Source organism: Nicotiana sylvestris, chromosome 9, assembly GCF_000393655.2.
Source record: "Nicotiana sylvestris chromosome 9, ASM39365v2, whole genome shotgun sequence".
NCBI classification, from domain to species: Eukaryota; Viridiplantae; Streptophyta; class Magnoliopsida; order Solanales; family Solanaceae; genus Nicotiana; species Nicotiana sylvestris.
The window spans coordinates 68610586-68632378 of record NC_091065.1 but is presented as its reverse complement, the minus strand read 5'-3'; the positions used below and the strand labels follow the sequence as shown (position 1 = coordinate 68632378).

Here is a 21793-nt window from a genome sequence, read left to right as displayed (position 1 = left end):
GATGAGAGAATTTTCAGTATTATTTCTTGTTTGAACTTGTTTTTATCTATGTATATTGTGTATTGAAATATTGAACTTCGTATTATCACCTTATTGACCCTAGTAAGTGTCAAGTTGACCCCTCGTCACTACTTCTTCGAGGTTAGACTAGATACTTACTGGGTACATATTGTTTATGTACTCATACTACGCTTTTGTACTTAATTGTACAGGATCTGAGGCAGGTGCATCTAGCTACTCATCTGGTGCATATTCTTGATAGTTGACCGAGATTCCACGGTGAGCTGCCTCTTTCCGATGCCGTTCAGCAGCTTGATGGAGTCTCTTTTTTGTTTTTGACTGTCTATTCTATTTCAAGCAGTAGGATAGATATATTCATTCGTATATTCTACTAGATGCCCATATACTTGTGACACCAGGTCTTGGCACACACATTAGTAGACTATGCTTTTGGAATGTAATCACGTAATTATGATATCATTTGGTCACTTCAATTTCAAATTGCCTAAACTATTCATTATTATTCAATGTTTTAAATTTAATCTAAGTAAATGTTGGAAATGTTTTGGTAACATAAAGGGAACCCGCTAGTTGTTTAAGTTTGGCTTGCCTAACCTCGGTGTTGGGCGCCATCGCGACCTAGATTGGAAATTAGGTCGTGACAAAAAACAAATTGGGAAAAACCAATTTGTTCAAAAATTGTTCCATAGATATACGACAAAACAAAAAGAGTTTATTACGATTTATTGATAAAAAAATAAAAGAGGAGACAGACTACATTTCTTTCCTGGTACTTCATGAATTCAATGAAAACATAAAGATAACTCCACATTTATTGAAGTTATATTTGTAATTTACTTTTGCTTCCTCCTAAGCAACAAGTAACCTATGCTTACTTGTAAAACTTGTCTCCCACAATGTATTCTCAATTACATTTTTGGCATAATACTGTACATTAATTTTGCAATTGCATCATTGAAAAAGTAAACTTCAGCTTCTTGTTAAATCAGCAACGAAGAGTGAAATCAATGTTAGAAGAAAAACTGAGGAAAATAAAAGATAGAAATGTGACGACAACCCTAAATTTTATAGAAAATTTCATATTAGAACAATTGAGCTCCCTATTTTTCAATTTTATAGCCCATATTTCTATTTACAATCAACTAGCCCAAAAATAATAGGTTAAGATTCAACATTCAACTCCAATAAGTTCTCAAAGTTACTATTTATATTTTACAAAAGATTCCTCAAGCTTTTAAATTAATTTTCGAATCAGTAACTGTGACTCAAATATTAGTTCAACAAACCAAATTCATTTGGGTGGTGAACATTAGATTTTTAACAAGCTTAAATATGTGAGTTTAAATTCCGAATTTGATTTTGTGAGAAATTTGGAGTGAGTGTTATTTAGACTTGTTAGAAATAGTATAAGGATGTTATATATAAAATTTGAAGTCATTTAATGGAGATTTGGATTGGTTTTGAACAAGAATTGCAACTGAAAATCGTGGAAGAAGTTCGTCTACAGACGCTTGTATAAAGGTGTATAATAGTGTATAAGGTGTGTTTCTATACACTATTATACAAGATTATACAAAAAACTGACGTCGTCTTCTTCCTTGCGTTTTTTTTTAAATTTAACTCAAACTTGCTCAAATCTACTCCAAATCACGTCAAATTTAAATTTTGAACTCCTTTTGATATTTTCAATTAATTGGAACAACACCCAATCCAAACAACTAATAAATTCAAAAAAACCCATTTTCGAAAACAAAGCTTTGAATGGTCTTCAATGGTGGACTTCTACTCTTCAATTTTCTTACATTGCAAGCAGGTGACACAAGAGGAGAAGCAGAAAATACACGGTCCCTTGAAGCATATGTAGAAGATATGAGAAGAAGAGAGAGTGAAAGCAATGGCCGTGAGAACACGAATTTAACTCCACAGCTTTTAGAAGCAATGGTTGTAAGAACACAAATTTTGAATTTGCTAGTACTTTCAAAATATGTACAATGTGGGCTAGGTTGGATAAAACTTAAAAACATAGATCATTTTTTGTTATGGTGTAAAATCATGTGTATTTTCTTTTAATTCTTTCTAAATTTTCTTACGATGCCTTATTAGATATATTTCATCTTTAAAAATTTATTATTTAAAGTAAGGCTCCAAATAAACTTTAGTTTGTTGTTTATAGTTAATTAAATTGGATGTACTGGTAAGTTTTTGCCAAATATATATATATGTCTTTTTTCAAAAGGATATTTATGTATCTATTTGGTTATGATATTTTCTTGTTCAAAATTAAAACCAAACCAAATCAAACACATATAAACTAATTTAAGTCGGTTGGACTCCGGTGCGGGAATTGAAGTGGAAGAAGACAAGGGAATTATCTGCCTCCGCTGCCGGAACTGAAGCAAATATCGAAGAAGTTGTGATGGTGTAAATGTGGACGCTTCAAGCTCCTCCATCTCCACGTCTTCTTCAACCTCCTCCTTCTTACCTTCCCTTCAACTTCTTGCACAAATGTAGTCCCGTCTTTGCTTCTTTTTATTCATATCGTCCCACCTCAATCCGCTTCTCCACCACGAGCAGTAGCACCCACATTGTCAGCAATCCCGAACCCACTACTTTTGCCCATAATTACAACGAGTCAATCCAATCTCTTTGCAAAAAAGGACATCTAAAAGAAGCCCTCCAGCTCCTCTTTCAGGAGCCCAATCCCACCCAACGTACCTACGAGCTGCTCATCCTCTCCTGCTCCCAAAATCACTCCCTCTCCGACGCTTTAACTGTTCACCGCAAACTCATCGATGATGGGTTCGGCCAAGATCCCTTCTTGGCTACCAAACTCATTAATATGTATTCCCACTTGGACTGCGTCGACCGCGTCCGCCAAGTGTTTGATAAAATTTCCAACCGAACCATTTTCGTTTGGAACGCCTTTTTTCGGGCATTGACTTTAGCTGGCCATGGTGAAGAGGTTTTGGACTTTTATAGACGTATGAATCGCATTGGAATATCATCAGATAGGTTCACCTATACATACGTGCTCAAGGCTTGTGTTGCTTCTGAATCATCATCATCGCTCAAAAAGGGGAAGGAAATTCATGGGCACATATTGAGACATGGTTATGAGCGTCATCTGCATATTATGACAACCTTAATTGATGTGTATGCTAGGTTTGGTTGCGTAGGCAATGCAAGCTGTTTGTTCTATGAGATGCCAGAGAAAAATTTGGTTTCTTGGAGCGCGATGATTGCATGTTACGCAAAGAATGGGAAACCTCTTGAGGCTTTGGAGCTTTTTCGTGAAATGATGAGCTTTGATTTGTTGCCAAATTCAGTAACTATGGTTAGTGCTCTTCAAGCTTGTGCAGCACTGGCTGCACTAGAGCAAGGGAAGCTATTACATGGATACATAATTAGGAAAGGGCTTGACTCTATTTTGCCCGTTCTCAGTGCCCTTGTGACAATGTATGCAAGGTGTGGTGCTCTAGAATTGGGACGAAGAGTGTTTGATCAGATGGGCAAGAGGGATGTTGTTGCATGGAATTCCATGATTTCAAGCTATGGAATACATGGATTTGGGGCCAAAGCCGTTGAAATTTTTAGAGAAATGATTCGACATGGAGTGTCACCAAGTCCAATATCATTTGTTAGTGTGTTGGGAGCTTGCAGTCATGCAGGGCTTGTAGCAGAGGGGAAACATTTGTTTGATTCAATGTCGAAAGAACATAATATGTACCCTAGCGTGGAGCACTATGCTTGCATGGTTGATCTTCTTGGAAGAGCCAATAAGTTGGAAGAAGCAGCTATAATCATACAATATATGCGGATTGAACCGGGACCCAAAGTTTGGGGGTCTCTTCTTGGATCATGTAGGATTCATTGTAATGTTGACCTTGCTGAGAGGGCAAGCAGAAGGTTGTTCGAGCTTGAACCCACAAATGCTGGGAACTATGTACTTTTGGCTGACATTTATGCAGAAGCTAGGATGTGGAATGAGGTAAAACGAGTCAGGAAGCTTTTGGAAGCCAAAGGGTTGCGGAAAGTCTCTGGTTGTAGCTGGATTGAAGTAAAGAGGAAAATCTACTGTCTCCAGTCAGTTGACGAAATTAACCCACAAATTGAGCAAATTCATGCATTGTTGCTAAAGCTGTCAATGGAGATGAAGCAGAATGGGTATGTGCCAAATACCAGAATTGTGTTGTATGATCTTGAAGAAGAGGAGAAAGAACGTATTTTGTTGGGTCATAGTGAGAAATTAGCAGTTGCCTTTGGGTTGATTAATAACAGTAAAGGAGAGACTATAAGGATTAGTAAGAACTTGAGGTTATGTGAAGACTGTCACTCCTTCACTAAGCTCATTTCAAAATATACAAACAGAGAAATTCTAGTCAGAGACATCAATCGATTTCACCATTTCAAGGATGGGGTTTGCTCATGTGGAGATTATTGGTAGCACTTGTCACTTGTGCAGGTTATATCTATCAATGGCACCTTCCTTTTGGGGTTCTCGGTGGAGATTATAAAGTTTTGGCACATGTACAATTTGATTACAACGTTTCCAGCCGTTACATCATATACGTTCCTTGTGATAACTTCATGACATAAACTGGAGTGGGATGGTGGAATTGACGCTCACGATGATACACGAGACTATGAGAAGTTGCTCTTTATCTTATTAATTTTCATATCTGATAGCACACTAATTTGATATTTACATCACAGACGTGGCACAACAAGAATTTACTTGCTTAGTTGTAAAAATAAATCCACATTTAATTTTGTAAGAGAAGTGTGTCCTGCACTTGGTGTTGAATAATTTTAATAAAGTATTAGGCTTGCTCGTTTCATTGCGTTACACTTTTCGGGATGCTGGTATTTTTTCACATCGTATCATAGAGAACCTTTAATAAGCCTGTTCCTTTCATTTTGATCTTTAATCCATGTTTAAATCCTGGAACTGGATTATACATACTGATCGGTGCATTTGGAGGTTGCATAAGACATGGCCGCAGTGATGGAGGCAGGATTTCCGCTATGGGGGTTCAAAAAAGAAAAAAGTTAAAAAATTAAAAGCGACCGTGACCCGTGGGAATCGAACCAGTGACCTCACAAAGGTGTTGAATCCCCTTGACTACTGAGTTATGCTTTTGGGCTGTGTCAAGGGGATTCAAAATGTAGTATATAGAGGTACAAAATAAATTTTGCCTTATACGTTCAGTGCAAATTTCCGGCGAAGCGAACCTCCTTCCCCCCCCCCAAATCAGCCCCTGCATGGCCAGACCATCTATTAATGTGATCTTCTCCAAATTTATCCTCTCTGTGTACTACTTACACATTCCATATAAATACCAGCATACCTTTTGGTTTGGATAAATCTTTATTGTCAGCTTCTATCACTGAATTTATTCTATACGTGACATGTTCATTTTGCAATATCCCTTGTTTTTGCCTCTTTTATGCAGTAGGTGTTGCTAGTGTCAGTACTCTAAACATCTATCTCAGTTTGTGGACTGACTTAGGAGTAGTATGTGCCAGTAGATGAATAAAAACAGGAATTGACAACCTTTCAAAGCTAGAAGTTAACTGAGTTTAGCAACAAAACAAAAGATACTTCACCTTATCTCATTGTTGTGCTTTCCAGGAAGGGAATTGTATTCCCGCAACTTGCAATTGCTGGCAGCGTTTTCTGATAGTCCATCAATCAAATTTGAAAAGATTGAGAAGGTATGTACTGCGTCATTAAATAGTATTAAAGAATAAATATATAAAACAAAACAAATCCAAAAAAGGGACTTAACACTCCATGAATGCTTAGGGGGAAGTGCTATCAAGCCTTTGGTTCTTTTCATTTATTCTTGCCGCTCTCCGAGATATGAAGTGTGTCACTAATCTGACTGTTTATGTTTTTTTTCCCCTTCAGAGATAAAATTTCGCAGCAAAGAATACTCCAACTATAGACTTTGCTGACAGAACTGGTTGTGCTTTGTTATTTATTTTTTGTAAAATATCACACTGCTCAAACTTTTTACATGTCGTAAGATATGAAATGGTTCACTTGCCAAAGTGATTCTTCTGAATCTATTGTTTTGTTTGGAAGAAAGTTTGCAATAAACTTACATGCTTAACTGATAGAATATGGGAGCAATGACACTATTTCTATTCCCCCGAAGAAGACTCCGAAGGTCTTCTTTTATTTATTTTTGATATCAAGTAATCTTTGGGGTCTCCTTCACTAGACTGTATAGTATCTTTGACCCATTTGATGTCAGAGTATAGAGAGACATAAAATCTATTCTTCTTTCTTTAGCTACATCAATAAGTGGAATATTTCTTACTGATCATTAACAAACGGAAACATTTATAGCTACGCCATTAAGTGTGAGCATTTTTCTACTTCAGCGGAGTAAGTAGGCCTTGAGATTAGCTATCTGGCATACAGATGAAAGATAGTAGTGGCTAATTCGATGCAACTAAATAACTAATTTACAATGTAATGGCCTGGATTGATTAGTAACTTCCTAAAGAATGACTAAACTGGGACTTGCTTTTCCGCCAAACCCTCCAAAATTGTTGCCTTTATAAGCCACATTATCGTCATAATCTGGAAACCAATAGTAGTGGCTGAGTTTGATGGACGTTCCAGTTATATATGATAGACTACATTGCTCATAATTCTCATCCTTGAAATGGGATTGTAAATGTGGTGACTGCCAAATGGGAGGACATTCATTGTATTCTAAATAAGATATTGCTCGTTGTGTACTGTTCTCCCATAGTGTTGAATCTACTAGTATATAGTAAGCAAGTCTTTCTGAAACTGCCAGAGCAGAATTTGCTTAAATGTTTATGTGTAGTATTTGGATTTTCCATGAGAAATGGGAGATTTCCAAGTTTAGTTGTTAACAAGATCTATGATCTTGGACCAAGCAACAAACTACAGTAGTGTGGCTTCATGGTTCAGAATGTGAAGGCTCATTGAAATAAACTGCACTGTTGGCAGATTTAGCCTTGAATCAGTTTTTTTGGTATTATAATACTTGTATATTAAACTTCCAAAGATATCTTTGACATGGTTCTCAGTTTTATTATCCACTCCAAAAGTAGGAGAAAATGGATGGTTCCGGACGGTGATTCCAATTCCACAAGTGAAATACTATGAGGGCTTCATGATACCAAATTATTGCATTTTTTTCGGCTCGACTCATTTAATGGTGTCCAAGTGCACATTCATTCTCAAATGATTATGAAGCCACATTTTGGTAATACTTGTAACATAGTCATTCAAATTTGTCCAAGCATTCTTTTATAATTATTGTGATATGTCGTTTCTTCGGTGCCTTTACAATATTCAAATCTCCTTTTCTTCTATCAGGAACATTTTGCTTAATGCTTATATGCATGATGTACAGGGTAATGATTTAAATGGAAAGGTCATAGTGACATACTGGAAACTGAGGTGCTTGGATTTATTCTCAAATTTTTGTTAGCTTAAAGGCTGAATATATGCTTACACGATGTTATAAAGTGCCCTCTAGCTAAAAGTATTTGACGTTTGTTTCTGTCAGTTATTCTTGGTTGATCCTGATTAGTGTATGGGTCGAAATTTGGACGATCGCGACTGAACCAAGTGTAACAGAGAGCGAGGTCCCTGCGATGTCGCTTCTTAAGGATCGTCGTGATGAACGACGATCGACAGTGGCTAGCGAACGCACGACGTTTGTAGTCGTGTTAGCATGATAGGAAATAATGAGAATATGCCTTTGGAATATTCTTTAAGTTGTACTTTTTTCTTTTGAGATTAAGAAGGGAGATTGTTCCCTATAAAAGGGGGACCGAACACTCTGTAGGGGGGAGACACTTCTAAGATCTATATACGACTTTTACTTGAAGCTGAGTATCTGTGGCAAAATCTCTCTACATTCAAAGCAATCATATTTATAATTTGTCGTTCAACTCTGAAATACATAGAAATATTGTTCATCTTGCTCATCTTTAGCGTCCTTCAAGCTAGATCTTATTATACTTGTGCTGAGATTTACCCCTTCAACTTTTTTAATTGATTTAATCAAAAAGGTTTCAATATCTTTTGGTCAAAAAAATTGGCGCCGTCTGTGGGGATTTCTTTAGCTAAGATCTTAGTCTCATCTAGACTCTTGAAAGGGATAACCACCTCTTCCTAGCTTTGTGTAAAACTAACAATGGTAGGGAAAGGAGATGCAAGACTGAAAGCGATAGTAGGCGTCACAACCAACCTTCTGAACACCATCAACAAAGATAGCAGGAAAGATAACGAAAATGAAATGCCGGGCATCACACCCAGGGGAGACGATTCACCTCCCCCGCACGAAAGTGTAACTGCTTCGTGCGAGAAGGAAGCCTCCACATCTGCAACAATAGAGGCACCACCAATAGTGCGAAGATTGCTGGAAAAATGGCTAACGAGTACTCTGAACACTATACTTGACAAACCCGCACAAAGGGACAACAGGAATGCTGCACATGCAGATGTCACGATAAACGCTGATGAGCAGGATGCCTCCCACACAGGTAACACTTATGTCGCTAATGACGCAGGTAATGACACGCTTGCAGCTGTTTTAAAGAAAATGGAGGAGATGGAAAATGAGAATAAAACACTCTGCGACCAAATGAAGGAACACCAAGAGAGGGTGGACAAAATACCAGGCTCTCCAAAGTTGTTGCCACAGCGCGATGTTGGTCAATTCATCGAGCAACCATACAGTGAAGAAGCGGCCACCTACGTCGTCCCAAAGACCTTCAAAATGCCGCCCTACCTAAAGATATATGACTGTACTACCGATCCAGAGGATCATATCATCCATTACGTTACAGCCGTGAAAGGTAACGATCTTTCAAAAGAGCAGGTACCATCGGTACTATTGAAAAAGTTCGGCGAAACCCTAACAGGGGGAGCCTTGACATGGTACTCTCAACTACCGGCATGCTCGATAACAACGTTCGAGGAAATGGCAGATAAATTTGTTACCGCCCATGCAGGAGCCAAAAAGGCAGAAGCTAGGGTAAATGATATATTTGCGGTAAGGCAAATAAACAGCGAGGGACTCAGAGGCTTCTTAGATCGGTTTAACAGGGTAATAATGAGCCTGCCGAATATGTTAAAAGGAATAGTGGTAGCAGCCTTCCAGAACGGGCTAAACAGGAATGGGTCGAGAGTGACCAAAAAATTGCTAAGCAGGCTCATGAAATACCCTCCAACTACTTGGGAAGAAATCCATAATGCTTACTGTGCCGAGGTACGAGCCGATGAGGATGACCTCAACGGTCCGACCAAACGTTTGACATCACTTCAAGCTGAAGCAAGGAAAGATCGTCACAACGACGGTCGAAGAGATCAGTTGGGGCCCCGCCTCGGCAGAGAAAGGCATCAGCCTTACATTAGGACGTATGCCCCGCCTCCACCACGGCACACAGATGTTCCCCCTCGACACACAACACCATATCGACACAGGAAAAGTATGCCTCCATTCCTATCTGCTCACAATTTTTGTGTTTCTCCTTCAGAAATAGTGTACGCACTAGAGAAACTCGGTCCAAAGGTGCAATGGCCGCAAAAAATGAGGTTAGATCCCAGCACCCAGAAGTCAAGAGTTTTCTGCGAATTTCACCAACAAAGGGGTCACAAAATCGAAGATTGCATAGGACTGCGACAGGAGGTAGTGCAAATGCTGGGCCAGGGATACCTGAAAGAGTTTCTAAGCGATCGAGGACGGGCTAACTTCGACCGCGGACACGAACAACCCCAGGGACCTCCAAAATTGCCTTCTTCCGCTCGCACTATACAGATGATCACCGGAGGAGGCGATGGCGCAAACTATCAATCATGTCAAATTCACCACCACACATAAACTCAAACGATCAATCACCCACTAACGGTATGATGACCTCAAAGACAGTTTCATCTTCGATAAGTCAGATGCTGACGGTTTGTCCTTCCCTCACTACGATGCTCTTGTTATCACTTTACATATCGTAGATACTGATGTAAAAAGAATAATGGTAGATGACGGGAGCGACGCTTGTATTATCCATCCTCGAGTCCTCGTGTAGATAAGACTCGAAGATAAAATAATAACGCGATGTATAACGCTAACAGGTTTTAATAATGCAGTTGAACGGACTTTTGGAGATATAGTGCTACCCGTCCTAGCCACAGGAGTCACTCTGGAAATGACATTTCACGTCTTGAACCAGGAAACAACTTACAATGCCATCATATGATGCCCATATATACACGTCATGCCAGTTGTCCCTTCCAGTCTCTATCAAGTGATCAAGTTTCCAACCCCATGGGGAATATTCAGCATTCGAGGGGAGCAGCGCACTGCACAAGAATGCTATCACATCGCCCAAGATTGTGCACACACCAAACAACTCAAAGGAGCGAGTGCGAAAGCATAGTAATCAGCGATGTCGAGAGTCAGACTTGACATGTGGACAGACGTTATCAAGGAACTCGACATCGTGGAAGCATCCGAATCAACGATAGAAAATCTTGATCCCATCCTACTGGACGGTAACGACAGTACGAAAAGGCTTATATCGGGCACAACCTCTCGAAACCAAGTTTCATAAGTTCTTGACTGATCATGCCGATCTGTTTGCCTTTTCCCATGAAAATATTCCAGGCATCCCAAAAGATATCGCCACCCACAAGCTAAATGTCGACCCCCTCTACCCGCCGGTGTGGCAAATGAGAAGAAAGTTCAACGTCGCTATCAACAAAGCCGTTAACGAAGAGGTCGATAAGCTGCTCGTGAATGGTTCGGTCCGGGAATCAAAATATCCTCAATGGGTCGCCAATGTGGTCATGGTGAAAAAGAAGAACGGAAAGTGGCGGATGTGTGTAGATTTCACGGATCTAAACAAGGCATGCACTAAAGACTCTTTTCCATTACCACACATCGACTAGCTCATCGACGCAACAGCAGGGCACGAGTTGCTGAGCTTCTTAGATGCCTATTCGGGTTACAATCAGATCCTCATGGAAGAAGAAGACCAGGAGAAAACCACTTTTATCACTCACCAAGGAACATACTACTATAAAATGATGTCGTTCGGGCTAAAGAATGCGGGGGCGACATATCAGAGATTGGTCACCAAAATGTTCAAAAACTAACTCGGTAGAATAATAGAAGTATACATCGACGATATGCTGGTTAAGTTGAAAAGCAAAGAAGATCATATCGATTATCTGAAGGAAGGCTTCGATATACTAAGACGGTACGTCATGAAGCTGAACCCTGAAAAATGCGCCTTCAGTGTAAGTTCGGGTAAGTTCCTCGGTTTCCTGGTATCCCAAAGAGGCATCGAGGTCAAACCATAACAGATTAAGGCAATCGAAGGAATACATGAAATGCTGACCAACAAAAAACAGGTGCATAAGCTGACAGGACGGATAGCCGCCTTGTCAAGGTTTATCTCACGGTCATCGGATAGATGCCACAAATTCTTTAATGTATGAAAGACAATGGACTTCATTGGAATTCGGACTGTGTTGATGCGCTAAGGAAACTAAAGGCATACTTGTCCTCACCACCCTTACTCGCCAAGGCAGATCTAGGAGAATGCCTCCTAGTCTACCTGGCTGTGTCCGAAGTCGCGGTAAGTGCAGTCCTAGTCTGAGAAGACAAAGGTACGCAATCTCTAATTTACTATATTAGCAAAACCTTAATTGACGGCGAAACGAGGTACCCCCACCTCGAGAAACTGGCCCTAGCATTAGTCATAGCTTCACGAAAGCTTAGACCGTATTTTTAATGCCACCCCATAAAGGTAGTAACAACCTTTCCCCTTAAGAGTATCCTACACAAACCCGAACTATCGGGAAGGTTGGCCAAGTGGGACATAGAATTAAACGATCATGATATAACATATCAACCACGAACCGCGATAAAGTCGCAAGTACTCGCCGACTTCATTGCCGACTTCAGTGCGGAAATATTGCCCGAAGTCGAACAAAAAGCACTTCGCACTTCACATGACCAATCTGACCTCTGAGGTCCTCTACAGCGATGGCGTGTCCAACGCCTCGGGATTGGGACTAGGAATCGTACTCGAAGTCCCGACAGGCGAAGTGATTCGTCAATGTGTACGATGCCCCGAAATGACCAACAATGAGGCCGAGTATGAGGCTGTAATTGCAGGATTAAAGTTGGCTCTCAAGTATGGTGCTCGGCGGATCATCCTCCGCTGCGACTCGCAACTCGTTGTAAATTAAGTCACTGAGACTTTCCAGATTAAGGAACAAAGGCTGCAAAAATACCAGACCAAAATCCACAAACTGCTGCCAAAATTCGACGAATGTCGATTCGACCAAACTCCCCGAGCGCAAAATATCGAAGCGGATGGTCTCGCCAAACTGGTGGCAGCAACTAAAAACATCACCAAGGAGAACGTGGTCACCCTGCTCCACTCATCAATAGACCAAGTCGAGGTACATTCTATAAATTTAACTTGGGACTGGCATAATCGCATCATGTCATATCTACAGGAAGGAACACTCCCGTAAGATAAAAAAGAAGCTAAAAAGCTCTGAATACAAGCGGCCAGGTACAACCTTATTAACCATGACCTTTACAAAAGGACGTTCGGTTGCCCCTTAGCCAAATGCCTTGGACCAAATCAGACAAGGAGTGTGCTCGAAGAGGTGCACGAAGGCCACTGCGGCGCCCATACGGGTAACCGGGCCCTCGTTAGGTGTCTTATTCGTGCAGGATACTACTAGCCCACTATGAAGAAGGAGGCCGCATAGTACGTCAAGAAATGTGAGCAATGCCAGAAATATGCCCCTATGATACACAAAACGGGATAACTCCTACATTCCGTCACTTCTCTATGGCCGTTTATAAAACGGGGGATGGACATCGTCGGGCCCCTACCAGCAGGGCAAGATAAGACACGCTTCCTTTTGGTTTTAACTGACTATTTTCTCAAATAGGTGGAGGCAGGTGAATTCGCTCAAATACGCGAACAAAAAGTCATCACGTTCATCTGGAAAAACATCATATGCCGCTTCGGCATTCCCAAAGAAATCAGTTGCGACAACAGACCCCAGTTCATCGGGAAGAAGACGACTGAATTCTTTGAGAAATAGCACATCAAGCAGATACTCTCCACACCATATCACCCCGCCGGCAATGGTCTGGCGGAATTCTCCAATAAAACAATATTAAACATACTAAAGAAAAAGCTTGAAGATGCCAAAGGGTTATGGCCAGAACTGCTACCGGAGGTGCTATGGGCCTACCACACAACGCTGAAGACCAGCACAGGCGAGACACCATATTCACTAGTCTACAACACTGATGTAGTCATACCCGTTGAGGTCGGGAAACCCAGCCTGAGATACTCAATTGAGAGTGGATCAAGCAACAACGAGAGCAGGTTACAAGACCTAGATAAGGTCGAAGAATGAAGGGATATGGAACACGTAAGAATGGTGGCCCAAAAACAACAAGCAGAAAGATATTATAACAAGAAGGCCAAAATACGACCACTTAAAGTCGGGGACTACGTACTAAAAGCCAAAACGCAAGCAGCGAAAGACCCAAATGAAGGGAAATTAGGAACAAACTAGGACGGGCCATACAAAATCACAGCAGCAGCAAGCAAAGGAGCATTTCAACTGGAAACAATGGAAGGAAAACTACTATAAAATAAGTGGAACGTCGCCTACCTAAAATACTTCCACTTCTAAAAAGAGACGCCGCCTAAGTCCTACTCTTTTTCCCTCACCCGGGTTTTGCCCAATCGGGTTTTCTCGGGGAGGTTTTTCATGAGGCGACGAGGAGGGCGACTCAAGGTGTTAGGTATTTTTCATTGCCCCGCTTGCTGACTACATCTCTAGGCCAAACAATGAAGGGACTAGATATAAAGAGTCTCCATTATATATACAAAATTGACATGTACTGCCATTGTATGAGCAAAGCTGACATGTATCACCAACATATGAATAAAATCACTCCATTATGTACACAAAATCAATAGGAATCTCCAATGCATGAATAAAACCGACACCTACAACATCCCAGTGGCTAAGCCATCGACAAAAGAATGTGTTCGACATCACTCGAACCACGACGGGATATTACTTCAGCACCAGCTCAAAAGTAACATCCCAATGGCTAAGGCCATCGACAAAAGAATGGGTTCAACATCACTCGAAACACGACGGGATATTACTTCGACGCCAGCTCGAAAGTAACATCCCAATGGCTAAGGCCATCCACAACAGAATGGGTTCGACATCATTTGAACCATGACGGAATATTACTTCGGCGCCAGTTCGAAAGTAACATCCCAATGGCTAAGGCCATCGACAAAAGAATGGGTTCTACATCATTCGAAACATGACTGGATATTACTTCGGCGCTAGTTCGAAAGTAACATCCCAATGGCTAAGGCCATCGACAAACGAATGGGTTCGACATCACTCGAACCACGATGGGATATTACTTCTGCACCAGCTCGAAAGTAACATCCCAATGGCTAAGGCCATCGACAAAAGAATGGGTTCGACATCATTCGAACCACGACGGGATATTACTTCGGCGCCAGTTCGAAAGTAACATCCCAATGGCTAAGGTCATCGACATAAAGTGGGTTCGACATCACTCGAACCACGACGGGATATTACTTCGGCACCAGCTCGAAAGTAACATCCCAATGGCTAAGGCCATCGACAAAAGAATGGGTTCGACATCATTCGAACCACGACGAGATATTACTTCGACGCTAGTTCGAAAGTAACATCCCAATGGCTAAGGCCATCGACAAAAAGTGGGTTAGACATCACTCGAACCACGACGGGATATTACTTCGGCGCCATTTCGAAAGTATCATCCCAATGGCTAAGGCCATCGACAAAAAATGGGTTAGATATCATTCGAACCACGACGGGATATTACTTCGGCGTCATCTCGAAATCAATATCCCTACGGCCAAGGTCGTTGCTAACAAACATAGTTTAACTAAATGCAATAAGTTTAGCATTTCAACAAAGCCCCAGAGTGACGTGATTGCGGCAGAAGCCGTCGTCAAAAAAACCAAAGAAAGAAAATGACTCAGAGGCACGCCCAAAACGACCTTCATTTACAGCAAATATATTACAAATATTGATCCTTACAAATGGTTCAAATCCACCCTTACAAAAATCACGAAGCAAAAAGCACAAAACAAATACTACACATCATTTCCGGTGGGATACACGTCTTCGTACCAAGAGTCGGAGGCAAGTCTGTTCGCATCATCAGAACTAATACCATCTCCATTAGGCATGAGAGGTCTTACCCGCATGCTTCACGAGTCACACGAGCCCTAGCACGTACATCCCGAAGTTCCGCTTCAGACGCCCTCCCATCAACATAAAGGGCTTTGTACACATCGAGCTGAGCCTCAACGTGAACCCACAACTCATATAAATGTCGAGGCACGACAGGATCAGCTGGGGAATAAGATGTAGAAGGTTGCAACTGTCGTCGTACGTCCTTCGCTTTCAATGAATCCACTTGCTTGTTCAGTACAGACAGTTCCGCCTCCAACCCTTGAATACGCCCCTCAAGTTCCTTCGTCCTAAGCACAGACGCCTCCATCTCCTTAGTCCGCTCTAACTTACAAACACAGAGAGCGTCCTCTGAAACCGCCACCTCAGAAATGGCTGCCGCCCTCCCCCTCTCAGCATAGGCCAATTTATCAGTATTCGCACTCAATTCACCCTTAAGCTCATCGACCTCAATCGTCTTCATGTCTAGTTCGGCAGCCAAACTAGCTACCTTCGCTTGAAGATCGGCATTTTCAGACACTACTCCCCTACTTAGCTCAAGCTCATCTTCTTTGGCTCTAAGGGTTGCCTCAAGCTCACTACTACAGGCAACGACCCTCATAAGGTCCTCTTCTTGTTCCTTCAACTCCTCGACCTTACGCGCCAGCTCATCCGCCCTCTGCTTGAGCCCTTCACAGAGTAGTTGGAAAGAATGGGTAGAGTTCTTTGACAATCTGACCGAGGAACAGGTGCAATGGATGTTTGAATGGTTCCCAACAGACGAATTCATCATCAGATCTAGGGATGCTCCGTACTTGGTACTGATCGGGTTGAGAGGGATATACCCATATGTCCCTATCCGAGTTATGAGGCAAGCAGGTAGGAAACAGGTTGTACCAAGGGTTGTCAAGATGAGCCATTTCAGGGCAGACTTCCAAGACGACGACGTCCCTTACAAGTGCCAAGCTCAGCACATGTGGCACTACAAAATCATTATGGAGAAGAACACCATTGAGCTAGATAGGTATCATGCAGGGTGAAAGCCTCTCTACCTGGCATGGTTAGAGGACAATCTGAAAGGAATGATGACACCAAGGGCCAGTCGAGGAAACAAAATCATAGATGAAGAAGTTGAAGCTCAAGTCAAATACAACAGGCTGCGCAAGAGGGTCCACGACTCTGAGAATGAGCACCGGGAAATACATGAGAGGAATGTGAGGTTGATCGAGGAGTGGAAAGAGATGGCAGTCACTTCCAGCAGGAAACTGGAATATCTGGAGCGAGGAATAGTGGAGCAGGAAGGTAAAGTCATAAAGAGGATTGAAAATTGCCAGAACGCTGAAGGAGCTGAAGGAGGACATCTGGCCAGAGCCTACTTGTTGTTGGGGCTGCGCGAGCTGGGGATCTATATGATGGAGTCCGTAAGATCGAATCTGGGGTAGGTCCTTCTGGGACCAAATAGGCTAGATTTATGTGCTTTGTTTTCCTAAAATGTAATAAGGCCAAGTGCCAGTAGTGACTTATTTTTTATTGTCTTAGTGTCATTTTGGGATTCGTCTATTTTTTTATATTATGAAATGAAGCATTTATTGGCATCTAAAGTTCTCCAAATTTATTTGTCGCTAGGCCTACCTCAGGTACAACGAGGTTCCCAAAGTAGGACACGAATTTACATTTCCGCAATATGTGTTTAAATACTACAAATATTTCAGAACCCTCGCTAATTTGTTACCTTTTTGTTTTTTCTTATCTTTTATTATTCCCATCCCCTTAGGTTGGTTCGCTCATACTGGCCTCATCTTCATACCACACCAGATCTAAAGGCCCTCCACCTCCTCCTCCTCCAAGCAACACAAAAGGCAAAGGAAAAGCAAAAATGGACGACTTAAGTGGTATCCGAAAGGAGAATGTTGAGAACGTAGAAACCTTAGATCGCCGTAGTACTCCGGCCCCAAATGATCTAGTCCTGAGATTGGAACAAAAGATACTGGAATTGCAAGGAGAACTTCAGAAGGTTCACAACTTGGCAAACCTGTCACTCACGTTAAATGTCCCCGACATCCACCAACAAAACACAAAGAATCCAACGCCTTCTCAGAACATACAGAACCAAAATCCTCCCACGCCAAATCAATACACAACTCCACCCCAAAATCTCAATCCACTGCCAATTCCATCTCCGCCACAACGTCACCATCAACCAATTTAGTACCCGCCAACCACCACTTATCACACTCCTCAAAACACACTACAACCCATTTTCGATCCCCAAAATTCCACCAATGACCATAATTACACCCAAATCCCTAGCATCCATCAAAGCAACACTATATATGTGGACACTGTACCTCACTCTACCAAACCAATCTCCTATACACCGAAATCCTCCGAGAAGGACATGCTCATTAAAAATATGGCTGAAGAACCCAAGAAGTTAACAAGCCGAGTTAAAGGTGTTAAAGGCGACATCGGAATAGCAGGTTTGAACTATGAAGACCTATGCATACAACCAGATGTAGAACTGCCAGAGGGGTACAAACCTCCCAAGTTCGAAATGTTCGACGGCACAGGTGATCCCAGGTTCATCTAAGGACCTATTGTGACAAGCTTGTTGGGATCGGGAAAGTTAAAAAGATCCAGATGAAGCTCTTTATGAGGAGTCTTACTGGGGATAATTTGTCTTACTGGCATCGGATTTCATGGACCGATTTAGGTTCAACACAGAGAACGCACTGGATGTTTTCTACATTCAGAATCTTAAGAAGAAACCTACTGAGAATTTTTGTGAGTATGCTACTCGTTGGAGGTCGGAAGCGGCCAAGATCAGGCCATCTTTGAACGAAGAACAGATGAACAAATTCTTCATTAGAGCACAGATCCGCAATATTATGAAAGGTTGATGGTTATCGAAAATCATAAATTCTCTGATATCATCAAGCTTGGAGAAAGGATCGAGGAAGGAATCAAGAGCGAGATGGTAAGTAATTTTGAGGCACTATAGGCCACAAATAAGGCATTACAGTTGTAAGCACGTGATTTTTTTCCCAATATGAGAATTACTCCCAAAAAATTCAAAAATAAAATGATTTTTCTTTGGTGTGCAATTTTGTGATATTTTTGAATAATTATTTGTATTTGTCTGTGCATGTTTATTTGTTAAATTATTAAAAATACAAAAATATGTCGCATTTTGCATGTAGGATTTAATTCTACAATTGTTAGTAATTAAATTTGTTTTACAAAAATTAAAAATTACAAAAATAGGCATCGTTTGCATTTTTAGCATTTAATGTCCAAATATACAATTTTATGCTTAATTATTACTTAATTGTGCGTTAATTATTATTGGGAGTTAATTTGCGCTTTTATAACTTAATTTAGTTCTTAATAATAGTTTAAGTATTTTTATAATTTAGTTTTAGAGAAATAAAAGAAGAAAAGAGAGCGAAAATATAAAGAAAGTCGGAATTGGGTCTCTTCTTCGATTTCAAGCTTCAGGCCCAAAAATGGCCCAATCTTCCCAAACGACCCAGTCCATTTCGAACTGGGTCGACCCAGTCCAAATACCCAACACCCTTCTTCATTTTTTCAAAACACAAAAAAAAACCCTAAAAACTAAGAAACCAATCCGCCACCCCCCCTCCTTTTTCCATCTTCTTCCTCAAGCTTCTCCAAGCTCCATAAATGGCTTCCTTCCTTCCCCTTACGCCACACACACTCACTCACGACACACACACACACTCACGGCACACACCACTGTTGTACGCCATCGTCTTCCTCACCATCTTGCCCAAACGATCCCTCATTCCACGTCAAGCAGCGACAACTGTTGTTGCGTTTTCCAAACTCTCCCTCACGTCCAAACGACCCCGTCGCCATAACCAGCTCCAGCCCCGATCGTCCACCACCAAAAATGACCCGTCAGCTTCACACCAAGCGGCACTGCGGGCTGCTGCTGCGTTGTTCTTCGCCATTGTTTGCTGCCGGACACTGTTGCCTCGCTTTCATCTTCTTCACTTCATCTTCTTCGCGAAAACCTTCCCAAACGCACCCCAGATGTTCTGTCTCATCATTCAGCTGCGTCGACTGCTTCATTTTCTTCTTTGTCAACATAGTCGAAGCCATGAACGACGCAATAACGTCCCTCACCATCGCCGGCAACACACATGCACGCCTCATGACCAGCCCGTCATTTCTATTGCTTCTGCTACGCCCAGCTCCAGCATCATTGCACCTTAACGTCAAGAGGGAGTTCTGGACAGAATTGTCGCACAATCTCTTTTGATTTTCTTTGATTTTGATTTGAGTTTCGAAGTGATAAAACTCAAATGAGGGGAAGGTGACGAATCAGCGGGTGTTCGTTTGAATGTTCGGGGTTTTGAGAGTTTGTTTCCGGGCTCATTTGTATTATTCTTCGAACATCAAATTAATGGGAGCAGTCGTTCGTCCGGGCACATTCAAGTGATTTTGATGCGATAATTGTTTCCAGGAAGGTTTGTTTACGCTCGAGTTTTGGTCGAGGTTCGTCAAAACAGTCCGTACATATTTCGTTCAATCCGGTTAGTAGATATTTGATTTTCGGTTTTGTTCATGTTCATATGTTTTGTTGAATTAATTTTCAGATTCAAATGGAACTTTGATTAATTCATTTTTCAGTTTGTTTCATGTTTGTTTTATTGTTCTTGTTTATTGTTTAGTTAAAAAGTTGTTAGTTTAATGTTGGTTAAATAAAAATTGAAGTTTAATTAATTTGTTTCATGTGTTCTATGTATTTTTTCCAGAAATTGTTAATATTGTTAAGTTCAAGTTTAAATTCATAATTGTTTCTTCTTAAGTTTTGTTTTGTTATTTGCCTAAAATAATTTATTTGTAATAGGGAAGTATGTTGGTTTAATCATGTGAATCCGTCATGTTTTGTTGTTTAAAAATAGATTTAATTCATGTTCATATTATGTTTGGTTGATCTTGAATCCGAAATTTGTATAGTTTGATTTCTTGTTTATCATTTATGATTATTTCTTGAATTTGTCTCATAATCTTGTTTAAGTTTAATATAGGAATTGTTTGTTGTAATGTTGTTAGAGTTGATTTTAAGTTCAATATTATTGAATTTAGAAATCTGAATATACTTGTTTGTTGTTGTTGTTGAAATGTTGAAGAAATCATGTTCATGTGATTTGTTGTTGAAATATTGAAGAAATCATGTTCATGTGATTTGTTGTTTGAACATTGTTAGAAATTGATCATATTGTCTATATTTTGGTTAAGTTTGATTAATTGATTGTTATAGCTGATGGGGTAGTTTGGTAATTTGTAGTACGTTCAGGGGTAAAATGGTAATTGCAATAAGGTCGGAGGGGTAGTTTGGTAATTGAACATTTTGTAATTCTTTATGTTAAGCATGTGGGACAAAATATAATGGGGTGGGTTTTTGATATAATTATTTAATTTAATAGGGGACAAGACAAAATGTGGTGGAGGGGAATCTTGTATTTGTTTATGTTAGGCATGTGGAACAAAATATAATGGGGTGGGGTTGATATATTTATTTAATGTAATGGGGATGAGTGGGAAGATAATGGGTTTGGTAGAGAAAATGAATTGATTTTAATTAATTAAAAGATTTATGGGATGGGATATAAGTAGAAGTCTTGAAATCAGATTTTGGACACACACAGATAGAGAAATATAGAGAGGAATCTGAAAGAGAGATTAAGAAAAGAAGAAAAAAAAACAGAACTAAAAAAAATAAAAGAAGAAAGAATCTGGAACAGAAAAATAGAAGAGAAAGAAAGAAAATCTGAAACATTGCTTCTTGAATCTGTCCGGGTCTGTTTGTTGATATTGCTTGGGTTAAATCTGAAATTTCCTAAAATTCCTGCCACTATACGTCTGGGCTTCATGGGTCTTGTTGTTTGTTGTTGAAATCTGTTGAAACATTGGTATATTCTGTTGGTTTAATTGCTGCTGCTACTGCTGAAATATTGCCTCTTTTACCCTCATTTCCAGGTATATATTTTAGACTCATGTTGTGGAAAGCTTCAACATTACCAGCTAAATGAAGTGTGGAATTATAATTATGTCTTTTACTCATTTAAATCTATTAATTTAAATTTCAGTTTCGTTTCAGTTAGTTAACATGGTAGTATGCTTAACATGATCGCTACTAGTTAATCATTCCCTTTTGAAGTTCGTATAAACGTTGTAATAATGTCATCTATTTCAGAATTTCATTAAGTATAAGTTATGTTCGAATTGTCAAGATAGGGAACATGACAGAAAGTTGGCCAATAATTCGATCTTGTGATATTGTTAGCTAAGTAAAGAATAGTGTAGAAATATCAAAAAACTATATTATTAGCCTATTTTGTCAAATATCCGATTTTGTTTAAGGCTAGATAATGTTAATTGTATTTCGTTCATATATGGCATAATAACAGGTTATGTGAATAGCCATGGTGGAAATGTGAATTGATATAA

The 21793-nt window shown here is 40.4% G+C and overlaps 2 protein-coding genes across 2 annotated transcripts; one reads left to right on the top strand and one right to left on the bottom strand.

Annotated features, from left to right (window-relative positions):
- The first annotated feature begins 2312 nt into the window (after positions 1-2312).
- Positions 2313-4857, top strand: LOC104212047 (pentatricopeptide repeat-containing protein CRR2, chloroplastic). The gene has a single exon (XM_009761228.2). The coding sequence runs from the start codon at positions 2447-2449 to the stop codon at positions 4463-4465; it is 2019 nt and encodes a 672-aa protein (XP_009759530.1). The 5' UTR covers positions 2313-2446; the 3' UTR covers positions 4466-4857.
- Positions 4858-15338: 10481 nt separating this feature from the next.
- LOC138877718 (filament-like plant protein) lies at positions 15339-16103 on the bottom strand. Its single transcript, XM_070157347.1, has one exon. It carries the CDS (start codon positions 16101-16103, stop codon positions 15339-15341), a length of 765 nt encoding a protein of 254 aa, XP_070013448.1.
- Between the last annotated feature and the right edge of the window lie 5690 nt (positions 16104-21793).

Excerpts from the sequence above, each read along its gene's own strand:
- LOC138877718 (XM_070157347.1), bottom strand. The coding sequence starts at position 16,103 with ATGAATTCGTCTGTTGGGAACCATTCAAACATCCATTGCACCTGTTCC.
- LOC104212047 (XM_009761228.2), top strand. The coding sequence starts at position 2,447 with ATGTGGACGCTTCAAGCTCCTCCATCTCCACGTCTTCTTCAACCTCCT.